Source organism: Erinaceus europaeus, chromosome 11 (assembly GCF_950295315.1).
Source record: "Erinaceus europaeus chromosome 11, mEriEur2.1, whole genome shotgun sequence".
Taxonomy (NCBI): Eukaryota; Metazoa; Chordata; class Mammalia; order Eulipotyphla; family Erinaceidae; genus Erinaceus; species Erinaceus europaeus.
Genome location: NC_080172.1, coordinates 14,851,119 through 14,878,933, shown reverse-complemented (window position 1 = coordinate 14,878,933; position 27,815 = coordinate 14,851,119). Strand labels below are relative to the sequence as shown.

The 27,815-nt window shown below is 40.0% G+C and overlaps 1 protein-coding gene across 2 annotated transcripts in view; it reads right to left on the bottom strand.

The window, feature by feature from the left end:
- Nucleotides 1-1,673: 1,673 nt before the first annotated feature.
- The window catches only part of POLR3G (RNA polymerase III subunit G), a 46,570-nt gene continuing 20,428 nt past the window's right edge, over nt 1,674-27,815 (bottom strand). The window contains exons 2-8 of one of the 2 annotated variants that reach the window (XM_007518965.3): nt 27,558-27,699; nt 22,143-22,272; nt 17,463-17,519; nt 12,767-12,817; nt 11,207-11,289; nt 7,866-8,009; nt 1,674-2,764 (exon numbers count right to left, since the gene is read on the bottom strand). In XM_007518965.3, coding sequence (XP_007519027.2) covers nt 2,678-2,764; nt 7,866-8,009; nt 11,207-11,289; nt 12,767-12,817; nt 17,463-17,519; nt 22,143-22,272; nt 27,558-27,674 — 669 coding nt within the window. In that variant the 5' untranslated portion in view covers nt 27,675-27,699 and the 3' untranslated portion in view covers nt 1,674-2,677. The remainder of the gene's footprint in view (nt 2,765-7,865; nt 8,010-11,206; nt 11,290-12,766; nt 12,818-17,462; nt 17,520-22,142; nt 22,273-27,557; nt 27,700-27,815) is intronic. The other variant, XM_060201161.1, reaches the window with a different exon arrangement.

The following is a 27,815-nucleotide window of genomic DNA, read 5'->3' as shown; positions in this document are numbered from 1 at the left end:
ATAAGCATAGCAATATATATATTATAATCACCATTCCAACCACCAAAAAACTGTCCTATCCCACCCCCTGCTACCCCCCAGTGAAGCTGAATTTCCACCCTTGCCCTCAACCCAGAGATTTTTACTTTGGTGCACTACTACAAATTCAGTCAAAACCTGCTTTGAGATAGTAAAATTTTTTTTAAAAAAAAAAGAAAATCTTTTGAATTTTCTAGCATTCAGTATAAAATAGTCATGATCCAATGATAGCATCAATTTTACAGTCTGCCAAATCTTTTTATGACTTCCATCCCTTAGAAGTTCTCCTTTGTTAGTAGTCATGGCTTATTCTAGAGTCTTTGATACTAGCATCCCTCTCAGGAAGCGTTTTAGTATGTAACATCTATAGTAACCAAATTTCTCTATCAAACAAATAATAAACAGGTTCAAAATGCAGAACATTAAAAGAGAACACATTTTTGTTTTGCAGGAATTTAATGTGTAAACAAATACAAGAAAATAAAGCATTATACCAACATTTTTGCCTCTTAATGTAGCAATTTTGTAGCTATTTCAGTTAGTTGGCTATTTGCATTAAAATTAACTTTCCTATGGAATAATTTCAGTGTCAGATTTTAAGGCAGAAAAACAAGACTCAATTTTGCTATCAGCCATCTATCTGCAATCTACAAGTATTTCTTCCTATTCTCATAATTAGTCTAGTTCATACTTTCCCAAAGGAGGAAGACAATACACTTAAGAGACAGCTGGGGCTTTCTAGCAAATCCTTGCCCAATGTTGCTGTCTTGTTAGCTGTAGGGTTAAGATGTGGAGACAAATTGAAAATCAAGGGAGCCGGGAGGTGGTACACTTGGTTATTAAATGCCTAGATTACCAAGTGCAAGAACCTGGGTTTAAACCCCTCCGCCCACCACACCTGCAGGAAGGAAGCTTCATGAGCAGTAAAGCGGGTTTGCAGGTGTCTCTCTTTTTCTCCCATTCTATCTCCCTTCTCAATTTCTCTCTGTCCTATCCAATAAAAAAAAAAAAAAGGTAGGGGGAATGGGCCCTGCGATAGGTGGATTCATAGGAGCCCCAGTGACAACCCTGGTGGCAATAAAAATAAATAAATAAAAATTAACAAATTAAAAATAATTGAAAAATCAAGAAAAGAAATACCATCATTACAAGTATATTTGCCCAGTTGATGCAGTTTACAGGTTTATAATAAGTCAAATAAACAGAACTATATGGATTTCTATAAATTACATGGTATATAACTATGGTTAACTAAGGTAATAAAATAATAAAACAACAATATCCTAACTGATTTTATTTTCCGTTTACAATTGAAAACACATTTGTGACATTTCAAAGTACAGTAGAGCTTTAAAACAGATTTGCTTTTATCCATAAAGCAAAAGATAACTTTATAATTAATACAGTACTGAATAATAATCTTCACACCCATCGTGAATTATCTGAGGAAGTGTAGGAACTGAAAACGACCTTTTTCCTAAGAAATTTATGTTACAAAAGGGTAAAGACAATATAAATTTCTGCATTCCCCCCACAAGAAAACAAGATGAGAAAAATCAGATAATAAAATATTTTGTGAGAAAAACATCTTTTATCTTTGTGTGTCAAAATTGTTTTAAAACATTTACAAGTTAACAATTTTTAGAGAGTAAAAACTAAGTTTAACAGTAAAGGTAGGCATAGAATTTAGCACTCAAATTCTCAAATTACTGGGCAATGAGTGGTGCCTTTCCAAAGAGAAAAATAAATTGGTTCCTTTTGGTGAATATCATTAAAAATATAGAATGAATTTTTCTTGAAATTCTTTGGCATCTGTGAATCTTTGGAGACAGAGGCTACTAGGTATTTTTCTCCCCAAAATATAAAAAGGCAGAGGGAGATACTTTTTAATTGAAGAAAAAAAAAGATTAATCTTATTTCAAAATAACCTGAGTCTTACTTTGCTTTGTGTGTATATATATATATATATATATATATATATATATATATATATATCAGATAGCTGTGAGTCCTGTGAAATGTAACAGGTGCCTCAGAAATTTCACACATGCATTCTGCAGTGAGAACTATATAGAACTTAATTTGGTCTTTTGTTTTGTCTTTAATGTAAAGCTCAAGAATAACTCAGGGCTTCCTGTATGTGCAGTAACACTGAATGGCCGGCCTTCCTTGTAGATGTATGTAGTCATTAAGTACCAAGTAGAAATAAAAAAGATTATTTTCAAGCTTCTTTTAAAGTGCTGCATGTGCAATATTAAATCAACTTTCAGATGACAGAGATTGACTATGATCACTAGTAATAGTTTTACAAAAGATCAGTAATTGAACAAGAATAGTTTTTTCAATCATGAATATACAGTAAAAGATACAAAAAAACCTTTTCAGGCAGTTTGAATCCAAATAATAAAAAAACTACTTGAATAAACACGAAGGCTGACGGAGGAATTGAGAAGGAACATCAGCATATCAGCGACATTAATGGGTAAGGAAATCAGTATGTAAACTCAAAGTGGTTCTTCTGTTTCAGTAACAAATACTTATCCAACAAAACAGCAACGAAAATGAAATACTTTCTCATTCACCGTCAGAAATAGAAACCAAGCCTGCAAACCTTCAGAGGGCATATCTTGGAAGTATTTCTCTAGACTGTCCACAGTGTTTAGTAGGTTGCTTCATCCATATTGTCATCACTGTCTACGCCAAAATCGTCTCCATTGTCAAAGTATGAATTTATGTAATCATTTTCCTAGGTGAAATGACATATTCCTCAGTAAGCATTAAAATGAACATGCAGGAACATTATTGTTAAAGAATACAGGGTAGGCTGTCCTTTTATTTTATTCATATTAAAACAGGTAATATAGTATACGAGGCTTTTCCCTCTGCTTTTACTTAAATCTACCTGTACTGCTTTCTTCTCCAAGCCAGTCTCTCCTAACTGTTCGCAGATGCAAACTAGCTAAGAGAATATGAAGGGATGCCCATGGCTAGGATGGAACATCCTCTAGTTAGCTAACCCACGTCCCATGCACACACAATACAAAGTCAATTCATATGAACATTAGAGTATACGAGAACTGACTTTTTGAGTCACGGTTATATAAATGAGCAAGCAGAATGATCTTTGCTTTGTTTTAAAAAGAAAAAAGCAGGGAGTCAGGCGGTAGCGCAGCGGGTTTAGCGCACGTGGCGCCAAGTGCAAGGACCGGCGGAAGGATCCCAGTTTGAGCCCCCGGCTCCCCACCTGTAGGGGAGTCGCTTCACAGGTGGTGAAGCAGGTCTGCAGGTGTGTATCTTTCTCTCCCCCTCTCTGTCTTCCGCTCCTCTCTCCATTTCTCTCTGTCCTAACAACGACGACATCTATAACAACAATAATAACTATAAAAACAGTAAAAAACAAGGGCAACAAAAGGGGAAATAAATATAAAAAAAAAAATTTTAAAAGAAAAAAGCAAAGATGGCAGCTTGGAGACAAAACCGGGTGTGAGCTCTGCAAGGAAGCTGCTTTCAGCCTGGGACTCTTGGGTGAGGCCACCAGGTTCCAGATGCTACCATGATGCCACCAGGCTTCCCTGGGCAGACGACTCCACCAGTGTGTCCTGGAGCCCTGCCTCCCCAGACCCCTTCCCCACTAGGGAAAGAGAGAGACAGGCTGGGAGTATGGATCGGTCTGCCAACACTCATATTCAGCGGGGAAGCAATTCCAGAAGCCAGACCTTCCATCTTTTGCACCCCATAATGATCCTGGGTCCATACTCCCAAAGGGATAAAGACTAGGGAAGCTTTCAAGGGAGGGGATGACATATGGGGCTCTGGTGGTAGGAATTATATGGAACTGTACCCCTCTTATCCTGTGGTCTTGTCAATATTTCCATTCTGTGAATAAACATAAAAGGACATGTGTGGGGGCATGGTAAGCTCAGCTGTAAAGTCAGGACTTGCATGCCTGAGCTGGTGCCCTGTCTTCTCTTTTCCATGCACATGTGCAATTTCTGGTGTTGGTGGGTGGGGGGGGGGGGCGCAGAGATCTCAATATGCCAAAGCAGACCTAGAGAATGTCATGCTACAGTGCATAAAGAACCTCTTCCATTACCTGTAGGTTAAGAAGAACTATGTCACAGAATATTTCAGTTCCTAGGAAGGGGGGTGACCACTATCCATGTAGCTGACTCAAAAGTATTGCTGTAATGTCTACCAAAAATTCAAAATGCTGTTTTGGATATCGGTTAAATGAAATGTAAGAATTGTTAACCAGTTTGAGTATACTTGAATTCGGAGTGAGACAAGTTAAGAAACTTGAGACAACTGAAAGATGTGAAAAAAGTTTTGTCTTAATATATGCTTTTTTTAAAAAAAAAAGATTTTACTTATTTATGAGAAAGGAGGAGAAAGAACCAGACATCACTCTGGCACATGAGCTGCTGGGGATCGAACTCGGGACCTCATGCTTAAGAGTCCAAAGCTTTACCACTGCGCCACTTCCTGGACCACTGTCTTAATATATGAAGACATTCAGTGAATTATATATTACTATGTTAGATGCAGTAATGTCAGTATACTATTATAGAGTCCTTATTTTTCAGTAAATCCTGACATCTTTATGAGTGAAATGATACAGTGCTTGAGATATCCTTTCTAATCTGAGGGAGAAGGAGTCTAACATATGGGGGACTGAGAGTGGACTGGATGAATGAATCAATGATTAAAAGGTTGCCTATGAGTTGATCATTGCTAAAACTGGACAACCCAGGTTCCAACCTAGACCCCACCACACTAAGAGAAACCTTGGTGTCTATTTGAAAAAGTTGGTCTGGAATGAAGCCCCAGTGACAACCAGAAAATTAAGTAATTGCTTAAATGAACTTATTGCAGGGACCAGGTGGTGGCACACCTGGGGACTCCCCATGCAGGGGGAAAGCTTCACAAGTGGTGAAGCAAGGCTGTAGGTGTCTCTCTGTCTCCCCCTCCCATCTCCATTTCTCTGTCTCTATACAATAATAAGTAAATATTAAAAAAAAATTATTGCAGACTTGACAGAAAAAAAAACATGTTATTCAGCCAAATGGGTCTGTATCTCTCCCTTTATACCAATATAAATTTCAAAAGAATCCAAAATTAGAGCACTTTTAGGTGAAAAAGATTCAGAATATGAGAAGCTAAAATTGAGTGAAGATAAAGGTCATTATGATGGAGAAGAAACTCTCAGACTCAGGTTACTGTGTGAAGTCTCTACGTAGATGAAAAGAGACCATGAACTGGGGTTGGGTGGTGGTGCACCCGATTAAGTACACATAGTACAAAGCACAAGGACTGGTCAAAGATCCTGGTTCAAGTCCCCCGGCCGCCTCACAAGCAGTGAAGCAGGTCTGCAGGTATCCATCTTTCTGTCTCCCCTCACCTCTCAATCGCTATCTGTCCTATCCAATAAAATGAAGGGAAAGGAGAGAGAAAAAGAGAGAGAGAAGAGAGAGACCATGACCTGTACAAAATTATCTGGATTGACTGCAGCTTCTTTTTAAAATGTGTCATATTGTTGGGCCAGGTGGTGGTGCACTCAAGCAGAGTGCACGTGTGACAATGCAAGAGGACCTGGTTTCAAGTCCCTGGTGGCCATGGAGGCAGGAAGCTGCAGGTATCACTTTTCTTCTCCTTCTATGTTTTTCTCTGACTCTATCAGAAAAAGATTTTTAAAAGAATGGCTAGGGTGTTGGCGCACATGGTTGAATGTATATGTTACCATGTGTATGGATACAACTGCAGGGGGAAAGCTTCACAAGTGGTGAGGCAGTGTTGCAACCTTCATTCTGTTTCTCTCTAAAAAAATATTTAAAAAATTTTATAACATTTTTATTTATTTTCTATTTATAAAAAGGAAACACTGACAAAAACCATAGGATAAGAGGGGTACAACTCCACACAATTCCCACCACCAGAACTCCGTATCCCCTCCCCTCCCCTGATAGCTTTCCTATTCTTTATCCCTCTGGGATTATGGACCCAGGGTCATTATAGGGTACAGAAGGTGGAGGGTCGGCTTCTATAATTGCTTCCCCGCTGAACATGAGCATTGACAGGTAAGATATATTTTTAATTATCTTTATTTATTCGATAGGGACATCCAGAAATCAAGAGGGTAAAGGAAAGATAGACAGGGAAAGAAAGAGAGACACCTGCAACACTACTTTACCACTGGCAAAGCTTAACCCCTAGCAGGGCCCGGGGGCTTGATTGTAACATATGTGCTCAACCCCCCAGCCCCATGTTAAAAGAAAAAAAAAAAAGAATGGCCAGTAGGAGTGGCAGATACTTGACATGCAGGTACTGAGTCCCAGTGATAACTCTATGGGAAAAACACACACACACACACACACACACACACACACACACACACACACACACACACACACACCATGCTTCTGAAAGTTGGATATTCCAAATCCAAAATACGGTTCGATGTATGACTTGGATTATGCTATGTTCTCCGACAGTCTAGCTCTATGTGCATGCTGGGATTTGAGATGCGATGCACAGCAGCTACTGCCTCTCAGATTTATAAACTATGGCTTTCACCACCTTAATCTATGGCTAATTTTTTATGTAGGTAAGTGTCAATTAAGCTAATCTGAACAATTTCCTTAACCAGTGGACTTCTACTTATAAAGTTAACTTTCAGATTACTTCAACCTCTTACATTCAATCTAGTATCATTACAATTCAATACTATAAACATTCTCTCACTATCAAAGAACATCTGTTGGCAGTGTTTATAAACATACCCATCCTTAGCAATAACTTGCCCACTATCTACCTGATTCTTTACCAAATAATCTTTAAGCTTAGTAACATTATTATTATTATTACCAGCAGGGTTATCACTGGGGCTTCGTGCTGGCACTATAAATCCACTGCTTTTGGCGGCCATTTTTTTTCCATTTTCAATTGACAGGACAGAGAGAAATGGAGAGGAGAGGGGGAGACAGGGAGAAAGAGGGTGGGGTAAACAGCATAATGGTTATGCAAAGAGACTCTCATGCCTGAGGCTCCAAGGTCCTTCCCAGGTTCCCACCATAAGGCAGAGCTGAGCAATGCTCTGGTAAAAAAGACAGAGAAAAAGATAAGACACCTGGGAGTTGGATGGTAGTGCAGCAGGTTAAGCACACATGGCGCAAAGCGCAAGGACTGGTGTAAGGATACCAGTTCGAGCCCCCGGCTCCCCACCTGCAGGGGAGTCACGGTCCTGAGGTGTCTTTCTCTTCCCTCTCTTTCTTCCCCTCCTCTCTCCATTTCTCTCTGTCCTATCTAACAATGATGACAATAAAGCAACAAGGGCAACAAAAGAGAATAAATAAATAAATATTTTTTTAAAAAAGGGGGAGTCGGGCTGTAGCGCAGCGGGTTAAGTGCAGGTGGCGCAAAGCACAAGGACCGGCATAAGGATCCCGGTTCGAACCCCGGCTCCCCACCTGCAGGGGAGTCGCTTCACAGGCGGTGAAGCAGGTCTGCAGGTGTCTACCTTTCTCTCCTCCTCTCTGTCTTCCCCTCCTCTCTCCATTTCTCTCTGTCCTATCCAGCAACGACAACAACAATAATAACTACAACAATAAAACAACAAGGGCAACACAAGGGAATAAATAAATAAAATAAATATTTAAAAAAAAAAAAAAAAGACAGCTGCAGACCTGTTCACTTGTGAGGCATCCCTCCCCCTGCAAGCAGGACCCAGGGGCCTGAACATGGATCCTTGCGCAGGTCCTTGCACTTCGCACTGTGGGCGCTTAACTGGGTGTGCTACCGCTCAGCCCCCGGGCTTAGTGACTTTATAACACTGCCAAAAAGAGGCCATTTACCTCTTCTTGTTCTTCTTCATCATATTCCTCTTGTTCTGCAGCGTCATCTTCGTCGTCTTCATCTTCTTTATTTTTCTCCTTGCTTCCTTCTGTTTCTTCATTTTCCTCATCGGATTTTTCACCATCACCTTTCTTTTCCAATTCCTGGTATAAATGAGTTTCATGAATATATAGAGAAACCAATACTTTTTTTTTTTTTTGCCTCCAGGGTTATTGCTGGGGCTCGGTGCCTGCACTACGAATCCACTGCTCCTGGAGGCCATTTTTTCCCATTTTATTGCCCTTGTTATCATCATTCTTGTTATTATTGTTGTTATAGATGTCATTGTTGTTGGACAGGACAGAGAGAAATGGAGAGAGAAGGGGAAGACAGAAAGGGGGAGAGAAAGATAGACACCTGCAGACCTGCTTCACTGCCTGTGAAGCGACCCCCTGCAGGTGGGGAGCCGGGGGTTCGAACTGGGATCCTTAGGCCAATAAATTTTGACCTTCCTGCTCAACCATGAGAGAATAGCTACCTACCATTTTATTATAATCTCGATCCCCTCCTTTTAAAGGAGTTATTTATAATCTTTTAATTTTATTATAGAAACAAAGAAACTGGGGGGGAGAGTTAGAGAGGGAAAGAGACAGAGAGATACCTGCAGCCCTGCTTTACCACTCAGGAAGCTTTCCCCCTGCATATGGGGATCAGGGGGCTTGAACTTGGGTCCTTGAGCACTGTAATGTGTGCGTTTATCCAGGTGCACCGCAGTCTGGCCCCTTCTTGCTCCCTTTGGCCACCACTTTCAGGTCACCAGCTAGAAAATGCGAAGTTAACTTAAGGAAGAACTCACTATCCTGTTTTACTTCATAATATAATTGGGTCTGAGGTAGTGCTGGAGTATCAGTTCTTTTTTTTCTTTTATAATTTATTTCTTTATTGGGGAATTAATGTTTTACATTCAACAGTAAATACAATAGTTTGTACATGCATAACATTCCCCAGATTCTCATTTAACAATACAACCCCCACTATGTCATTCATCATCTTTCATGGACCTGTATTCTCCCCACCCACCCACCCACCCCAGAGTCTTTTACTTTGGTGCAATACTGGAGTATCAGTTCTAATGCATAATGTTTCATTTTTATGATTTCTATCCTCTTTTCTTTTTGCCTTCAGGGTTATTGCTGGAGCTCAATGCCTGTACAACAAATCCACTGCTCCTGTGGCGATTTGTTTATCTATTTTTGGATAGGACAGAGAGAAATTGAGAGAGGAGGGGGAGACAGATGGAGTCAGAGTCGGGTGGTAGCATAGCAGGTTAAGCGCACGTGGCGCAAAGCTCAAGGACTGGAGTAAAGATCCCGGTTTGGGTCCCTGGCTCCCCACCAGCAGGGCCGTCGCATCACAGGTGGTGAAGTAGGTCTGCAGGTGTCTGTCTTTCTCTCCCCCTCTCTGTCTTCCCCTCCTCTCTCCATTTCTCTCTGTCCTATCCATCAAGGACAGCAATAACAACAAAGACAACAAAATGGAAAAAAAATGGCCTCCAGGAGCAGTGGATTTGTAGTGCAGGCACTGAGTCCCAGCAATAACCCTGGAGGCAAAAAGAGAAAAAGACAGAGGGGGCAGGGGAAACAGCATAATTCTTCTTCTAGCGTTTGCCCTTCTTCCGTAGCCAGTCAACAGCATCAGGTTGGTTATGCAAAACAGACTGTCATGCCTGAGGCTCTGAGATCCCAGGTTCAATCTCCATACCATCATAAACCAGGGCTGAGCAGTGCTCTGGTATTTAAAAACAAAAAACAAAAAAGAAGGGCAGAGAGGGAAAGACACCATGGCACTAACGTTTTTCCAGTGTGGTGGGGGACATGCTTGAACCTCGGTCACACTTGTGACAAGCTACCCTGGTGATTTTTCTGGCCTATGTGAAAGATTTTTAAAATATGAAAGTCATTCAGTGCTATACAAGGTTAATTGTCTTCATTTCCGTTACTGTCATCTCAATTTTTTTTTTTTTTTTTGGCAGTGTCCAGGTCTCATAAATACTCCACTACTTCTGGGGGGAGACAATTTTCCATTCATTTTATTTCAGGTAGTGGTGAAGTGAGAGAAGGAGAAAGAGAAGAGAGAGCCACCACAGCACTGTTCTACTTTCTTGGGAGCTTCCTCTTGTGTCCCCCATGGGTCAAGGTGTGAATCTTGGGGTCTGACGCATAGCAGAGCCTGTGCTCTATCATGTGAGTTATCTCTGGGCTCCTCAAAATAAATAATGTAAACTGACTTCTTTCACACAGACTCAAATCAAGCTCCTGAAATACTTACATAGGTAACACATGGAATATTTCTACAATGAAAACAATGACCTCAAGACTATGCATATTACTTCATTCCGTTTGCACTGACTCTACTAGTTATGGTTCTTATACTTAGCAATCTCCATTTTTCTCTCCTGTGAGATGACTATTTACCCAACTATTTTAAAGACTTGAATAACAAACTATAAAATACTTTAAAACTGTTTTGAACAGAGAACAGTCAGTCCTAGACTACATAGTACATAATCACTCTACTGAGCCTCCTGTATGTTAAGCAGAAACCAGCCCAAATATTCAGTTTACTTATGATGATGCCAACAGGAGAACTGAATGACTACAGCAGGCATGGAAGAGGGAAAATTTCAGTGTCTTCACCTTCTGAATTTGACAAATTTTAGTTTTTGAAATAGGTAAACATGAAGAAACACAGATAAGTTCAAAAGACACAATTCAGGAAGAACTCATGCTTTTCTCCCATGCATAATACATATGTTGGGGGAAATAGGGATCTTGGAAAAGAACTGGTTAGTAAAAACTGAGGCAACTTGACAGTTTGAGTGATCAAGGAATGATGGAGCTCCCTTAAGAGTCAACAATGTTCAAACCTTCTCAGTTATTTATGTTGTGGGCTTCATTCTGCTAAATCTATTTTTTCCCCTCTCCAGGGTTATGTCTGGGGCTTGGAGCCTGCACCACGAAGTCACTGTTCCAGTGGCTACATTTTTTTTTCCCCTGCAGGACAGAGAGAAATTGAGAGGGGAAGGAAGATAAAGACGGAGAGAGAAAGACAGACACCTACAGATCTACTTCACCACTTGAGAAGTGAATCCCCTGCAGGTGGGGGAGCCGGGGGCTTAAACCGGATCCTTGCGCTTTGTATTATATGCGTTTAACCCGGTACACCACTGCGTGGCCCCGATCCTGCTAAATCTATATCACACTAAAAAGGTGAAGAAAGAAGAAATGCCCATCAAAAACAAAAGTGAAGAAAGTATGACTTTTTTTTCAGATCAGTTTTATAATTAAGAAGAAAACCTTACCTCGATTTTTTTCAATACATCTGCAGTATTAGTGAGTGAAGTGCCTTTGTCTGTATCTTTCATCTTTGTGGGTTTGGAGCCTGCTGAAGTAAAATTACTATTAATATGTTTTTCTATAATGGCAACTGTGCATTTATTAGATTTATTTGCCCCTGAACATGTGGTCTAGGCTAGTAGTGTGTCCTACCAAGAAACATAAAACATTTGGATTAAACTTTCTTAAATTAAGAAAAAAAAAAAAAAGTCAGCCATTTCACCAGCTTTCCATGATGAGGAGTAATTAATTATTACTTAATTTGGATATTTTCTACAACTGCAAGCAGCTATCTTTTCATCAGTACTTAAAATGTGTATTGGAAATTGTCACCAGGGTCTTAACTGCTAGAATATAAACTCAGTAGAAGCATGAGAGAAGCAGTAGGAGTCTCTCCCAGATCTATCGTCTGCACCATTTTCCTTTGCAATGATTAGTGTATTTCGATTATAATAATTTTTATCAGATTTGGAAAATTAAAAAAAAAACAAGTACAAGTGCCCTGGGCGGTGGTGCCCCTGGTTTAGTGCACACAGTACAGCGCACAAGGCTTTGAATAAGAATCCAGGGTTAGAGCCCCACTCCCCTCTTGCAGGGGGAAACTTCACAGTGGTCAAGCAGGTCTGCAGGTGTCTCTCTCTTTCCCTATTTCCCCTTCCCTCTCAATTTTTCTCTGACCTATCCAATAAAATGGTCACAGGAGCCCCCCCGCCCCTCCCAAAAAAATACAGGATAGGCATTTACTAATGATAAAATAGATGAGTAGTGGGCCGGGTGGTGACACACCTGGTTGAGCACACTTGTGTTTGCTCAAACCAAAGTTAACTGTTAGATTCAATGATGGGCGACTTTCAACAGAGATTGTTGATATTTGAACATATATAAAATACTATAGTATATGAACAAAACCTCAATAAACATAATATTGCTTGATGCCAGAAAATCTTAACTAGGAATATAATTTACTCAGATCATGATGTCCTTTTCACTAAGAATCTTTTATTAAATCACTTAAATCTCCTAACATACAAGCTTGTTAAATGGCTATTACTGAGCATGGTCTGAGTGCCCGAGGAGATAGCATAATGGTTATGCAAAAAGAATTTCATGTCTGAGGGTCTGAAGTCCCAGCTTTAGGGATTGAACTTGAGGCTTCACATAAACCAGGTTATGAGTTCTGCTGGCTAAGCTACCTCCATGTTGTAAGAAGACAAACAAGCAAATAAATAAACATCGCCAGTTGCTTAAGCAAGAAAGTTCTTAATTAATACATAATTGAAAAATGTTTCCAAGTACATCACAACACCATAAATAATGAAAAACAACCAGACAAAACCAAACAACACAGAAATCAAACAGCAAAACAAACAAAAAAAACTTTTGCAAAATAATACAAATGCTAAGCTTAGTTGAAGAAAAAAAAAAGTTTAGAAGCCTGAATGTAATTTCATGTTAACAACTCGATCTATATTACATAAAACTAAAACAACAAACCTTTCTTGTCTAGAATGTTATATTCAAAGTACCTTTTTTGCATTTCTTCCTGGGCATCATTTCTCTTGGGAGTCTTCTCCAATCTGTGTATACAAAATAATAAAAATAGCAATTTCCTTTAGGCATCAAAGAGAGAGAGGGAGAGAAAGAGTCCTGCAGCTCTGCTTCACCACCCATAAAGTGAAGATTAAAATAATACCCACCTTGTAAATCTGAAAACTCAAAGCATAAAAATAAAACAAAGATGCTAAAACATCTTGGGGACATTTAAGTCATTAAAAAGAAAAAAACAAACAACAACCCCCCCCCAAAAAAAAACACCTCAAAAAATAAAACGCTGCATACTGAAGGGTAGAAAAAAAACTCACTCAGTAGAGTGCACCCTTTACTATGTGCATGGCTCTCATGAAGCTTCCCCCTTGCAGGTGGAAACCAGGGTTTGAACCTGGATTTGACTGTACAGATTTCACCTAAGAATTAAAATATAACAGTAATATATATATATTTTAATATTTATTTTCCCTTTTGTTGCCCTTGTTGTTTTTTATTGTTGTTGTTATTATTGTTGTTGTTACTGATGTCGTCATTGTTGGATAGGACAGAGAGAAATGGAGAGAGGAGGGGAAGACAGAGAAGGAGAGAGAAAGACGCCTGCAGACCTGCTTCACCGCCTGTGAAGCGACTCCCCTGCAGGTGCGGAGCCGGAGGATTGAACCAGATCCTTATGCCAGTCCTTGCGCTTTTCACCACCTGCGCTTAACCCGCTGCGCTACCGCCAGACTGCTGCCCCTGATATATTTTTTTTACAAAGAAAAGTTCAGTAATATAGTTTTGAAATAGTGCTAATACTTCCACAGCACGTTCTTAACAGCTATCTAGCATTAACATAACCCATTTTAAATAGTGAGAAATTTCATAATAAGAATAATGATATTAAAATATTGGGTTGGAGAGACATCGTAACAGCTTTGCAAAAAAGGGCACCAGAACTTGAGACAGCAAGAGTCTCAGATTCAATCCCCAAATTCCCAGTACCAGCATAAGACATAACTGAGCACTGCTCTGGTAAAAACAAAAAGGAAAAATAAATATAGGAAAAATAAATATAAATATATATATATATATAAAATAAATATATAAAGAAGAAGGGAGGAGGGAGGAAGGTAGGAAGGAAAGATGAAAAACATTTGCGGACATAAAAAAACTTCATAAATAGGGTGGGGTAGACTGCATAATTGTTATACAAATGATGTCTCATGCCTGAGGCTCCAAGGTCCCAAGTTTAATCTCCCACACCACCATAAACCAGAGTTGAGCAGTGCTATGGTAAAACAAACAAACAAACAAACGACAACAACAAAAAAGCCTTCATAAATAAAAGTTTCTCAAAATCTTATACAGAGTTCCATTAAAAACAAAACATATGGGAGTTGGGCGGTAGCACATCAGTTTAAGCACACTGGGCTAAGCGCATGTGGCAGCGAAACTCGAGGACCCGCATAAGAATCCCGGTTGGAGCCCGGGCTTCCCACCTGCAGGGGAGTCACTTCACAGGCGGTGAAGCAGGTCTACAGGTGTCTGTCTTTCTCTCCCCCTCTCTGTCTTCCCCTCTTCTCTCCATTTCTCTCTGTCCTGTCCAGCAACAACTACATCAATAACATTAATAACCACAACAATGATAAAAACAAGGACAACTAAAAGGAAAATAAATAAAATATAAAAAAAACATACATTTATGTATACATGCATATGTAACAAAGATATATATAGATATAATATATCTATATATATTACAAAGAAAGTTCTAGGTTGACAAAACACTAGAATTTTATTTTTTTGAGAGTTCTTATGGTTTTATAGTTGTTAGAATCATAGCTATTTTTCTCGTTTCATATAAACGCTTTTTCACCCTCCTCTTTTTCAGGGCTTCATGCTTGACCAACTCCACAACTCCTGGAAGCCTTTATTTTATATTTATTTATATCAGGGCACCACGTAGCAATGGCTTATGACAGTGCTAGAGGTTGAACTCGAGACCTCGGAGCCTCAGACATCAAAGTCTTTAGCATAACCATTATGCTATGTTACCTTGTTTCCTACAGTTATTTTTCTTTCTTTCCCTTTTGTTGCCCTGGTTGTTTAATAGTTGTTGCAGTTATTATTATCACTGTTACTGATGTCGTTGTTGTTGGACAGGACAGAAAGAAATGGAGAGGGAAAAACAGAGAGGGGGAGAGATAGACACCTGCAGACCTGCTTCACCGCCTGTGAAACGACTCCCCTACAGGTGGGGGGGGGGGGCTTGAACCGGGATCTCTACGTGGGTCCTTAACGCGCGGCGCTACAGCCCCCTCCCCACAGTTATTTTTCTTAAGAATAATTGGCTTACTATTTAACTTCTCTGTTTTTACCAAGTTTTCTGTAGTCCATTTCTTTTGTCTCTCTTTTTAAAGATTGATTTCTTTTTTCTTTTTTGTGTGGGGGAGAGAAGAGAAAATATTCTGGCACAGGATAGCAGGAATCAAATTTGGGATCTCATGTTTGAGAGTCTAATGGCGCAGCATGTCCTGGGTCTCTAGAGCTGATTTCTTATCATCCTTTTTTTTTTTTCTATTTATTTATCTTCCCTTTTGTTGCCCTTGTTTTTTGTTGTTGTTGTACTTATTATTGTTGTTGATGTTGTCGTTGTTAGATAAGACAGATAGAAATGGAGAGGAGGGGAAGACAGAGAGGGGGAGAAAAAAACAGACACCTGCAGACCTGCTTCACTGCCTGTGAAGTGACTCCCCTGCTGGTGGGGAGCCAGGGGGTTGAACCGGGATCCTTAATCCGGTCTTTGTGCTTTGCGCCACGTGCATTTAACCCTCTGCGCTACCGCGGGACTCCCACACATTTTTTTTTTAAATGTTAAAATACATGCCCACAGTTCCGATACATGAAACATTAAAATAACAGTTATACAGTTTACAACAACATTTAAAAGCGGTGGAAAGAAAAGTCTCTCCAATAAATGTTTTCCGTACATTGCTAGATAATTCCTCACTTGTAATTTTTAAGCCTGTTTAATCAACAACAACAACAACAACAAAATCAAAGCAAGAGCCACCACGAGAGTAAAAAAAAAAAAAAAAGCCTGATTAAAAGAACTCAGTCTATGTGATACAAAACATTTCTATGTCTAGTCATTGCAGCGGAGTGAATAGTTTAGCCTCAACTATACTTGTTTTTATAAATGATTCAAAGAGCCAGAGACTCTACAGAAAGATAACCACGGGGGGTGGGGTGGGGAAGGAAATGAAAGAGGATCATTTGGGAGATGGATTTTTAGATAGTTATAAATTGGAAAAAATGAGAGAGATGAGAGAGCTGCTTCCAGGGATGACACAATATTATCAGTAATCAACAGTGAAAAGAAAACAAACCCTGAAACACTATGCTTTAACGTAAGAGCAGTTTTGATAAAGCACCAAGGACACATGTTAAAGATGTTCTTGGATACTGTAAGTCAAACTCATCGATGTCCTGCCTCCCAAACAGATAAAAATCATGTGTAGTTATTATAAGATCCCTTATCAACAGAAGGCTACCTCAAGAATTTGTGTTTAAAATTTGTTTCGGTTACAGACAAGGCAGAAGGAAAGGGCTGGAGAGGATATCACATTCAGCCTACTCATTTTGCAGATAAAAAAAACAGTTGTCATAAAAATGAAGTGACCAGATAGGGTGTCTTGAAGAGCTCTATTAAAATCTGGAAGTGATGAAGTGAAGTCATCACTATTTGCAGGTGACATGATTGTATTGTATGTATCTAACCCTAACCCTAACTCACAATTCCTCTTCTTTTTTTTAAAAAAATTTTTTTTAATATTTTATTTTATTTATTTATTCCCTTTTGTTGCACCTGTTTTATTGTTGTAGTTATTGTTGTTGTCGTTGTTGGGTAGGACAGAGAGAAATGGAGAGAGGGAGGGGAAGACAGAGAGGAGGAGAGAAAGATAGACACCTGCAGACCTGCTTCACCGCCTGTGAAGCGACTCCCCTGCAGGTGGGGAGACGGGGTTCGAACCGGGATCCTTATGCCGGTCCTTGTGCTTTGCGCCACCTGCGCTTAACCCGCTGCGCTACAGTCCGACTCCCCACAGTTCCTCTTCTAAGGATTTATCCAAAGGACATGGAAAGGCACATCCAAAGAGCTCTGTGTCTATGTATAGCCACGTTCATAGCAGTACTGCCCGTAATAGCCCAAATTTGCAAAGAGCCGTATCTCCGACAACAGATGAACGATTAAGGAAGCTGTGGCATATGAACACAATGGAATACTACTCATCTGAAAGGAATGAGAAAAATTTTTTTCTTCCTGTGTCTTGGATGGCATTTGAGAGAATCATGTTAAATGAGATCAACTAGAAGGGTGAATACTGGATGACCTCTTTCATGGGTGAAACTTAAGAAACCAAGAAAGGGAAAATAAAAATTTAAAAAAAAAGGGAAAATAAAGAGTGGAATTTTAGACTAGTTGGGGTCTGTTATAGCAGAGCCAAAGATTCTAAAGGGGGGGGAGGGAAGGAGGGAGTTTAGAAGGTATGGAGGAAGGTGTGAGCTGGTGTCGGGTAGACACTTCTCACATGGAAAGAAGAAACTGTACTTATATGATAGCTATCTTGAAAGTCATCATTCTTCCCAGTAAGTGATTTAAAAGTATTTCAGCACTGTTAGTTTTATTATTACCTGGTATCCATTCTTCTTTGTATACCTTCATGTATCTTTTACTGTATCTTTCAATATCTAAAAACAAAAAGAAAAAAATTCACTGTGAAAATCATGAATAGACTTGAATTTAAGTCACTCTTTGAAAAGCAGCTGGGATACACGGCCAAAGGTAAGCAGAGACCAAAAACCTAATTACAGATCTTACAGCTAGACAATCTGACCGATTTCTGAGCTTTCATAAAAGTTCAGAATCACCGGAGTCCGGCGGTAGCACAGTAGGTTAAGTGCAGGTGGCACAAAGCACAAGGACCAGTGTAAGGATCCTGGTTCGAGCCCCCCACCTGCAGGGGAGTTGCTTCACAAGTGGTGAAGCAGGTCTGCAGGTGTCTTTCTCTCCCCTTCTCTGTCTCCCCCTCCTATCTCCATTTCTCTCTGTCCTATTCAACAACGATGACATCAATAACAACAATAATAACTACAACAATAAAACAAGGGGAATAAATAAATAAAATATAAAAAAAAACTTTAAAAAAAGTTCAAAATCACATAATATGATACACTTATATGAAAGGGTAGAAGGTCTCTTTCAAATTTTCTAATATTTATATGTATTTACATATATTTAGTTTGGACAGACAGTGAGAAATTGACAGGGAGGGGGAGTAGAGAGGGAAAGAGAGGGGCCAGGTTGTAGCTCACCTGGTTGAGTGCACGAGTTTCAGTGCACAAGGACCCATGTTCGAGCCCCAGGTCCCCACCTGCAGAGGAGTCACTTCACAGGCAGTGAAGCAGGTCTGCAGGTGTCTCTCTCTCCCCCTCTGTCTTCCCCTCCTCTCTCCATTTCTCTCTGTTCTACCCAACAATGACAACAATATGAACAATAATAATAGCAATGCCGATAAACAACAAGGGCAACAAAAGGGGAAAAATGGCCTCCAGGAGTAGTGGATTCGTAGTGCAGGCACCGAGCCCCAGTGATAACCCTGGAGGCAAAAAAAAAAAAAGAAAGAAAAGAAAAAAAATATATAGAGAAGGGGGCTGGGGGTAGGTGGTAGTGCACTGGGTCAAGCGCACATGGTACAAAGTGCAAGGACCCAGCAAAGATCCTGGTTCAAGTCCCCAGTTCCCCACCTGCAGGGGGAGGGTCGCCTCACAAGTGGTGAAGCAGGTCTGCAGCTGTCTATCTTTCTCTCCCTTCTCTATCTCCTCTAACCCTCTCAATTTCTCTTAGTCCTATCCAGTAAAATGAACAAGAAAGAAAGAAAAAAGGCCACGAGAAACAGTGGATTCATAGTGCAGAATGCTATCGCACAAGTCTCTCTCTCTCGTAAAGCAGACAGGTGACGGGATGGGAGAAGGCTGCTGAAAGTGCAGTGATCTAACATATGTAGAAAATGGCTCCTCTGACAGTCAGGTACTTGCTTTCAATCTAGCCAAAGCTTCTCCGTAAATTATGTATACATTTTATAAACACCATGTATCAGTATGTGTGCATATTTGTAAACATATAAGCAATTACCTACAGACTATTATTTACACATCATATAAAAGCTTTTCTATATGTACATATCCTTTATTTTCAATCATAGTTTTAAAAATATATTATGTCAGAACGAGTCTATAAATATTAAGACTTCAAGGAATATATACTTGAATCAGCTGAGATTCTAGTTACATGTTCCCCCCCTAAAAGAAACAGAAGTAAAAGGCTCCTTATGTTTTTCAATTTCTTGTGTAGTTATCAAAGATAAAGAGCCCCTTGATCTAAGTACCACTCTCAGAAACCACAAAAAAATTATGTTCTTAGTGCCCTGTCTAAAAGACTCACATAAGTGCTATGATGATATGCACTTTTAAATTACATAAGCACTTTAATAACGACCGCATTTAGCAAAGTGAATTTGTCACATGTGTAGAGAAAGATGCATTTAAGAGAGTGAAATATACCCTACACGATTTCTTCCTCCCTACTTCTCCTTCTCCTTCTTCTCCTTCTCCTTCTTCTCTCTCTCTCTCTCTTTTTCTTTTCTTTTTTTCCTACCAGAGCACTGCTCAGCTCTGGTTTATGGAGGTATGAGGGATTGAATCTGGGACTTTGGAGTCTCAGGCATGACAGTCTCTTTGCATGACCATTATGCTATCCGCCAATGACCTCCCTCTTTTTCTTTCCTTCTGCTCCTGTCTATCTCATTATTGAGAACAGGGAAGGAAAGAGAGAAAGAGAGAGAGAGGAAACGCCAGAGCATCACACCGCTAATGTGATGTCGGAGACTGAACTTAAGACTTCATGGTTGAGGGCTCTACACCTTGTCCACTGCATCACCTCCAGGCCACATTATTATTACTTTTTTCTATTTAGAACATTTATTCTTTTAACTTTATTTTTTAAAAAATCATTAAATTAGAGATTTGATTGCATTTTAAATTCAGAGCATGGAATATCATGAAACTAAAAACATGTTCCATCAAAATATCATGAAAAAAAACACTGCTCTTATCAAACTATTACATAACTTCAGTCATTTTCAAAAACTAAATGAGCATGTCTAATATGCTTTTATAATTAGAAGCATACATCATACTGTCCCACAGCACTTCCTTTTTGACTCTGAGCCAATTCTAAGTCTTTTTGCAAGAGAAAACACGAATGCATTTTTAATGCTAATGGAATGAAAAGACACAATACGAATTTCTCACGTTTTGAAGATGCTGTTTGGTGAACTCCAAGGTGATATTGATCTCTTTAGTTTCAACATTCAAGAGTAGAAACTGACAATCAATAAAGTTCTCCCGTGCTAAATAACTACTCAGGAATAGATTCATTTCCTCTTAAACCACTTCCCACTTCCAGTCTGAGACTATCAGTCCTTCTCCAACCATAATTTCCCTTCTATGTCCTTTGCAAGTACGTACACACAGGTTTTTAAATTGTTTTTGGTCATCATCCGAGCTTCATCACCCTGAGATGACTTTTCAGGTAGAAAGATACAGAGCAAAGAAGGGGAGAGAGAGAATGAGAGGTTATAGCACTGAAGCTTCCTTTAAACTGTGGGGGCCAGGCTCAAACCTGGATAAACATATATACATATATCCAAAGGGTACAAAAATAGTAATTCAAAAGGGTATATGTACCCCTATGTTTATAGCTGCATTATTCATTTTATGCAAAATATGGAATCAACTTAAATGCTCATTGATAGACAACAGGGTAAAGTTATAATGTGTGTGTGTGTGTGTGTGTGTGTGTATACTCTTTGTGTGTATAACAATACTTGTATCATTTGATGTTGATTGCTTCAATAAAATCAGAAATTACTGACTACCTTGGAAAAAATATGTATCATATAGTATATATGATATGTGCCTCTTCATATACACATATATGTATGTGTGTGTGTGTGTGTATATATATATATATTTTTTCACTCAGCAGTTAAAAAAAGATGATATTGTATCCCTCAGGACAAAAAGGGTAGAATTGGAGGTGATTATGTCAAGTGAAATAAGCAAAGAGGTGAAAGGCAAATAAGGGGCCAGGCAGCAGTACACCTGGTTAAATGCACACGTAGAATGCAGAAGGACCCAGGTTCAAGACCCACCTAGAGGGGGAAGCTTTGCAAGCAGTGAAGCAAGTGCTGCAAGTCTCTCTCCCCTCTCTATGGATTTCTCTGTCTTTATTCAATAAATAAATAAAATATTTTTTGTGGTCCAGGAGGTGGCGCAGTGGCTAAGTCACTAGACTCTCAAACATAGGTTCCAAAGTTCAATCCCGGGCAGCAAATGTACCAGAGTGATGTCTGGTTCTTTCTCTCCTCCTTTCTCATGAATAAATCAATAAATTCTTTTTTAAAAAATAAATTAAAAAAAAATTTTTTTAAGAGCGAATCTGATGGGTCTTTAAAAAATACTAAATGCCCACTCACAGGCAGAGTATAGATAACTTAGGTAAACAAAGTGCCTCTTGGGCTTTGCAAGCTCTACGGCGGCAATCAGATGGGCGTTGTGTATACGGAAGGAGGGCACGGGCACTTTGGTGGTAGGTATGGTGATTTGTATGCACACACGGACAGAAAACTATGCCCTTGGGAGTCGGGTGGTAGCACAGCAGGTTAAACACACGTGGCACGAAGCACAAGGACAAGCTAGTCAAGGACCAGCGTAAGGACCAAGGACCGGCGTAAGGATCCAGGTTCGAGCCCCGGTTCCCCATCTGCAGGGAGGTCGCTTGACAGGCGGTGAAGCAGGTCTGCAGGTGTCTATCTTTCTCTCCCCCTCTGTCTTCCCTCCTCTCTACATTTCTCTCTGTCCTATCTGACAACGACAACATCAATAACAAGAATAATAATTACAACAACAACAAAAAACAAGGGCAATAAAAGGGAAAATAAATATTAAAAAAAACTATGCCCCTAAAAAAATCTTACAATCTCCTACACCAATGCTAAATCAGTAATAATAATAATAGTAATACTAATAAATAAAGTTGATGTTTTTAACAATACAATACCAAAAAAACATTCAGCATACTTCCTGTTAAATTAACAAAGTTTTTTTCAAGGTGGTCGAAAATTCCCGACTGAATTGAAGCAATCAATATTAAATGACATATACACTGTCCCAAAATATTGTTTAATCTTTATCTATAGTGTATGTATGGAATCTGTACATACAGTCAGATAACCAGATCCCAATACCCACCTTGCTTTTCTTCAGGTGTTTCCATAAAATAAGGCATTCTTTTCACTGTTTCTCTCAATTCTTGTTTCAAGGCCAGGATATACTCTTCACTTTCTCCTGTTTTCAGTGGTACTGGCTTATAATCTGTATCCTGTTTAAGAGATAACGGCATTTAAGTAAATCCAGTATTTAGCAGACTGGGAGGTGGCACAATGGATAAAGCATTGAGGTTCTGAGTTTGATTCCTGGGTTTGCATGTGCCAGAGTGATCCTATGATTCTCTTTCTTTCTATAATCAATCAGTCAGTCAATCAATCAATCAATCAATCAATCAATATCTTCAAAATAAAGTATTTTAGGGGGCTGGCATACCTGCTTAAGTGCACATAGATAGTACTAAGCACAAGGACCTGCACAAGGCTATGGGTTTGAACCCTGGCTTCCCACCTGCGGGAGGATGCTACACAAGCCTCGAAGCAGGTCTACAGGCGTCTTATCTTCCTCCCTCTCTCCCTTCTCTCTCAGTTTCTCTCTGTCCTATAAATTAAGTGGGAAAAAAATGACCACTGGGAGCAGGATTTTCAGTGCCAGCATTGAGCCCCAGCAATAACTCCGGAGGCAAAAAAAAAAAAAAAAAAGTATTTTTCCTATTTTGCTCTCCTATTAAGGTATGAGAGTTAATTTTTTCTAATAGTTACACTAATAATCATTATGCTGTGTAGTCCATGTGATTCCATTCTTTTTTTTAAATTCTTTTCAATACTTATTGATTTTCCTTTTTGTTGCTCTTGTTGTTTTATTGTTGTAGTCATTATTGTTGTTACTGATGTTACTGTAGTTGGATAGGAGAGAAATGGAGAGAGGAGGGGAAGACAGAGAGGGGGAGAGAAAGATAGACACCTACAGACCTGCTTCACTGCTTGTGAAGCGACTCCCCTGCAGGTGGGGAGCCAAGGGCTCAAACCAGGATCCTTAGGCTGTTCCTTGTGCTTTGCCCCATGTGCGCTTACCCCCCTGCGCTGACTCCCTTGTGATTCCATTCTTTAAGATTCAAGCTACCCAGGGGCAGGGCCAAGATGGCAACTTGGAGATAACACCTGGTGTGAGCCCCTGAGAAAAGCAGCTTTGAACCTGGAATTCTCGGGAGAGGGAAGGATTTCTGACCATCGGTGCCACCAGGTTCCAGATGCTACCATGATGCCAACCGGACTTCCCTGAGCAGATGACCCCACCAATATGTCTTGGAGCTCTGATTCCCCAAAACCCCACCCTACTAGGTAAAGAGAGAGACAGGCTGGGAGTATGGATCGGCCTGTCAATGTCCATGTTTAGCGGGGAAGCAATTACAGAAGCCAGACCTTCCACCTTCTGCAACCCACAATGACGCTGGGTCCATACTCCCAGAGGGTTAAAGAATAGGAAAGCTATCAGGGGAGGGGGTGGGATATGGAGTTCTGGTGGTGGGAACTGTGTGGCAATGTACCCCTCTTATCCTATGGTTTTTGTCAGTGTTTCCTTTTTATAAATAAAAATAACATAAAAAAATCAGATTTAAGTCACCCAAAATAAGGATAGCTACTATAGTCTTTTACTAATCTCAATTAATGGTGCTAATATGGTAGAAATAATAGTATAAAAATAAATGTGGCGTAAAGAAAAAAACAAAAGAAAAAGATAAAAAAAGAAAATAAAAATAAAAACAAAAATAAATGTAGCGGGGCCGGGTGGTGACCCACCTAGTTGAGTGTACATTTTACAGTGAGCAAGGACCCGGGTTTGAGTCCCCTGTCCCCACCTGAGGGGGAAAGTTTCACAAGTGGTGAAGCAAGGCTGCAGGTGTCTCTCTGTCTCTTGCCCTCTCTATCTCCCCCTCCCCTCTCCATTTCTGGCTGTCTCTAGCCAATAAAGATAATACAAAGTTAAAAATAAATAAATATATGCAGCAGCTGTCATTTAGTTAGTATTTAGCATAAGTAGGATATGCTCACTATTAAACATCTGTGGTTAAACTTAAAGTTTTCCATATGCTTTCCATTCTACAATAAAGAATTTGAGAGGTGAAACTCTGTTCGTCTATATCACAGGTAAAAGGCAAAGAAGTTTGAATCTACATGTATATTTCAAACAATGACATGTATGCACACATACAGATATGGTTTTACATGTCTATCCACATAAATGTACACCTATGAATTTATATATTCATTAACAAGTGGGCTCTAAGTATACATAAAAATGCTCGGGGGGAGAGTACAGGTCCTGGAAAAGGATGACAGAGGACCTAGTGGGGGTTGTATTGTTATGTGGAAAATTGGGAAATGTTATGCATGTACAAACTATTGTATTTACTGGTGACTGTAAAACAGTCATCCCCCAATAAAGGGGAAAAAATTATTTCAACATTGAATAAAAAGAATACATTAAAAAAGCATATATGGTTTCAAAAGATAGGTATAGGGTTGGTACACTTTAAAAACTTCACTTTTAATATATTTATTCATTCTGAAAACTATTTTTCTTTTCTTTCTCTCTTTCTCTTTTTTTGTTTTTCCCTCTATTTTATTTTTTTAAGGATGTATTTATTTATTTATGCCTCCAGGGTTATCACTGGGGCTCAGTGCCTATACTATGAATCCACTGCTCCTGGAGGCTATTTTTTTTCCCTTTTGTTGCCATTGTTGTTTATCATGTTGTTGTTATTGATGTTGTTGTTGTTGGATAGGACAGAGAGAAATCTAGAGAGGAGAGAAAGATAGACACCTGCAGACCTGCTTCACTGCCCGTGAAGTGACCCCCCTGCAGGTGGGGAGCCAGGGGCTCGAATCAGGATCCTTGTGCCAGTCTTTGCGCCATGTGCACTTAGCCCGCTGCCCTACTGCTTGGGCCCTCTCTTTATTAGTGACTTAATATTGATTTATAAAATTACATGTCATCAGGGGTATACTTCCACACCATTCACAACACTAGAGTTCTGAATCCCCAGTCTCCCCACTACAAGCCACTGCAGTTCTCCTAAGGTTATAGACATGGGCCAACCATCATCTCTACAATTGTCTCTCTACATTTGTACATAATTGCCACCTTTTTCTTCCAGATCCAGTCCTCTCTTCCCCTCCAAGCAACTCATGACACCATGCCTACATCCAAACGTCCCCCTCCTTTTCCTCCTCTCTTTCCAGGTGCTGGAGTTCAGAGCCCTTATGCCAATTAAGTATACAGTATACTTATGAAGAGGAAACACTTGGGTTTTACACAACAGCAGCAAAATTCAGATTAAACTGAGCGGGAGGAAACAAGGTCGAGGGGTGTACATGGAAACGAAATTAGACTCTAGAGAGACTAAATGAAAGTCATAAATTCTAGGGAGTCGGGTGGTAGCGCAGCGGGTTAAGCGCACGTGGTGCAAAGCGCAAGGACCAGCATAAGGATCCCGGTTCGAGCCCCTGGCTCCCCACCTGCAGGGGAGTCGCTTCACAGGCGGTGAAGCAGGTCTGCAGGTGTCTATCTTTCTCTCCTCCTCTCTGTCTTCCCCTCCTCTCTCCATTTCTCTCTGTCCTACCCAACAATGACGACATCAGTAACAACAACAATAATAACTACAACAATAATAAAAAAAACATGGGCAACTAAAAGGAAAATAAATAAATATAAAAAAAAATTCTAGTAGAGTGGGAACTGAATACCACAGGCAAACCTTTCTTTACTTTCAAAATATAATTCTAATGTTGGAATATATTAATAAAGGCAATAGGCAACAGGGCAGTGGTGCAACAAGTTACTATGCAGGATGACCTGGGTTCGAGGCCCCAATCCCCATCTGTGGGGGGGAGGGGGAGTTTCAAAAGTGGTGGAGCAGGCTGCAAGGGTCTTTCTCCATTGCTCTCCCCATCTCTTGCCTTACTTATTTCTGTCACTATCATAATTAAACAAAACAACAACAACAACAAAATGAAGTCATCTCCTTTGCATCGTCTTAGATGGAACTTGCAGATACCATGTTGTATGAGATGAGCGGAAAAAAAAAAGGGACAATTACTGAATGATCTTACAGGCTGGACTTATTAAATAGGGACAGGACGAGGAACACAAAGTAAACCATGCACTGGGCATGGTGTTGTTGATGGCATCAAAGCAAAGGATTCTGGGGAAAGAGAGGGAGGAGGACTGGAGAGAACTTTGGGGTCTTGGTGTATGATAATGGAACAGGACCTAGGTTGTGGGTGTGTATTTTACAGAGAACTTTCACAGGGAGATGAGAAAGTGTACCCATGAATCAGTGACTGCACTATAAACCTTTAAACCCCCCCCCCGCCCCCGTAAAAATGATTAAGAAAAAGGAGGGAGGGTGCTCTGGGCAGCAGACCACCTGTTTAAGTGCACATAGTACAAAGTGCAAGGATTCCGGTTCAAGGCCCCGGCTTCCCACCTGCAAGGGGGGTGGCTTCACAAGTGGTGAAGGAGGTCTGCAGGTGTCTCTCTCCCCCTCCTCTTTCAGTTTCTCTCTGTCCTATCCAAACAGATACAACAGTGGGAAAAATGGCCACCAGGAGTAGTAGATTCATAGTGCAGGCACCTAACCCCAGCCATAACCCTGGACACACACACACACACACACACACACACACACAAAAATGGCCACCAGGAGTGGTAGACTTGTTGTGTAGACACCCAACCCCAGTAATGGCCTTGGTGGCAATAAAATAATAATCATGATTATGATAAAAATAAAAAGCAACAGAAGATGCAAGAATTGAAAGAAAAAAAATTCCCCTAATTTACAGAGTATGAAGTATTGGGTTGTCAGAAAAGTCATGATGTATTTTTTTTTTTTTTTTGCATCCAGGGTTATTGCTGGGGTTGGATACCTGCACCACAAATCCACTGCTCCTGGAGGCTGTTTTTTTCCCTTTTGTTGCCCTTGTTGCTTTATCATAGTTGTGGTTATTATTATTGTTGTTCGATAGGACAGAGAGAAATGGAGAGGGGAGGGGAAGACAGAGAGAGGGAAGTAAAGATAGATACCTGCAGACCTGCTTCACCACTCCTGAAGCAACTCCCCTGCAGGTGGGGAGCCGCAGGGCTCAAACCAGGATCCTTGCGCTTCATGCCATGTGCCCTTAACCCACTGCGCTAATGCCTGACCCCCATGATGTATTTTTCCATGCAAAATTTTGTGTCATGATTTTTCCAACAACCCAATATATTCATGTAAATGTGTACACGTTTTTGCATTCAGTATTTTAAGAACGCAGTCTGAAAAGAAAAATATTCAGCGAATTAACAATGGGACTAAGGTACAAGAAGGTAAATGAAATACCTTTGGTATATCACAATGATAGGTTTAAGTCATATATATATATAGAACTGTGATTTTTTTTTTTTCTCTGACCATGAAAAAAATACAGACCATAAAAACTTGGCTAGTCATGTACTCACAGGAAATAGTGGGGGTGGTTTCAATACTACATCCGGTAACTTATCGCCTCTGCTAAATCCAACCGCTTCAATATTAAAGGTGTAGGCAGCACGTCCTCTTCCTCTATTCCCAGCCATCAGATCTAATTATATTGGGGAAATCCTAAAAGACATATTAAAAAAATAAACCCAACAATTAAAACCACTTGATTTTGTCAGCAACATGGCCAATTTAAAATGCTTCTGGAAAGAGAAACTTGCAAAGAAATCATCTTGTGG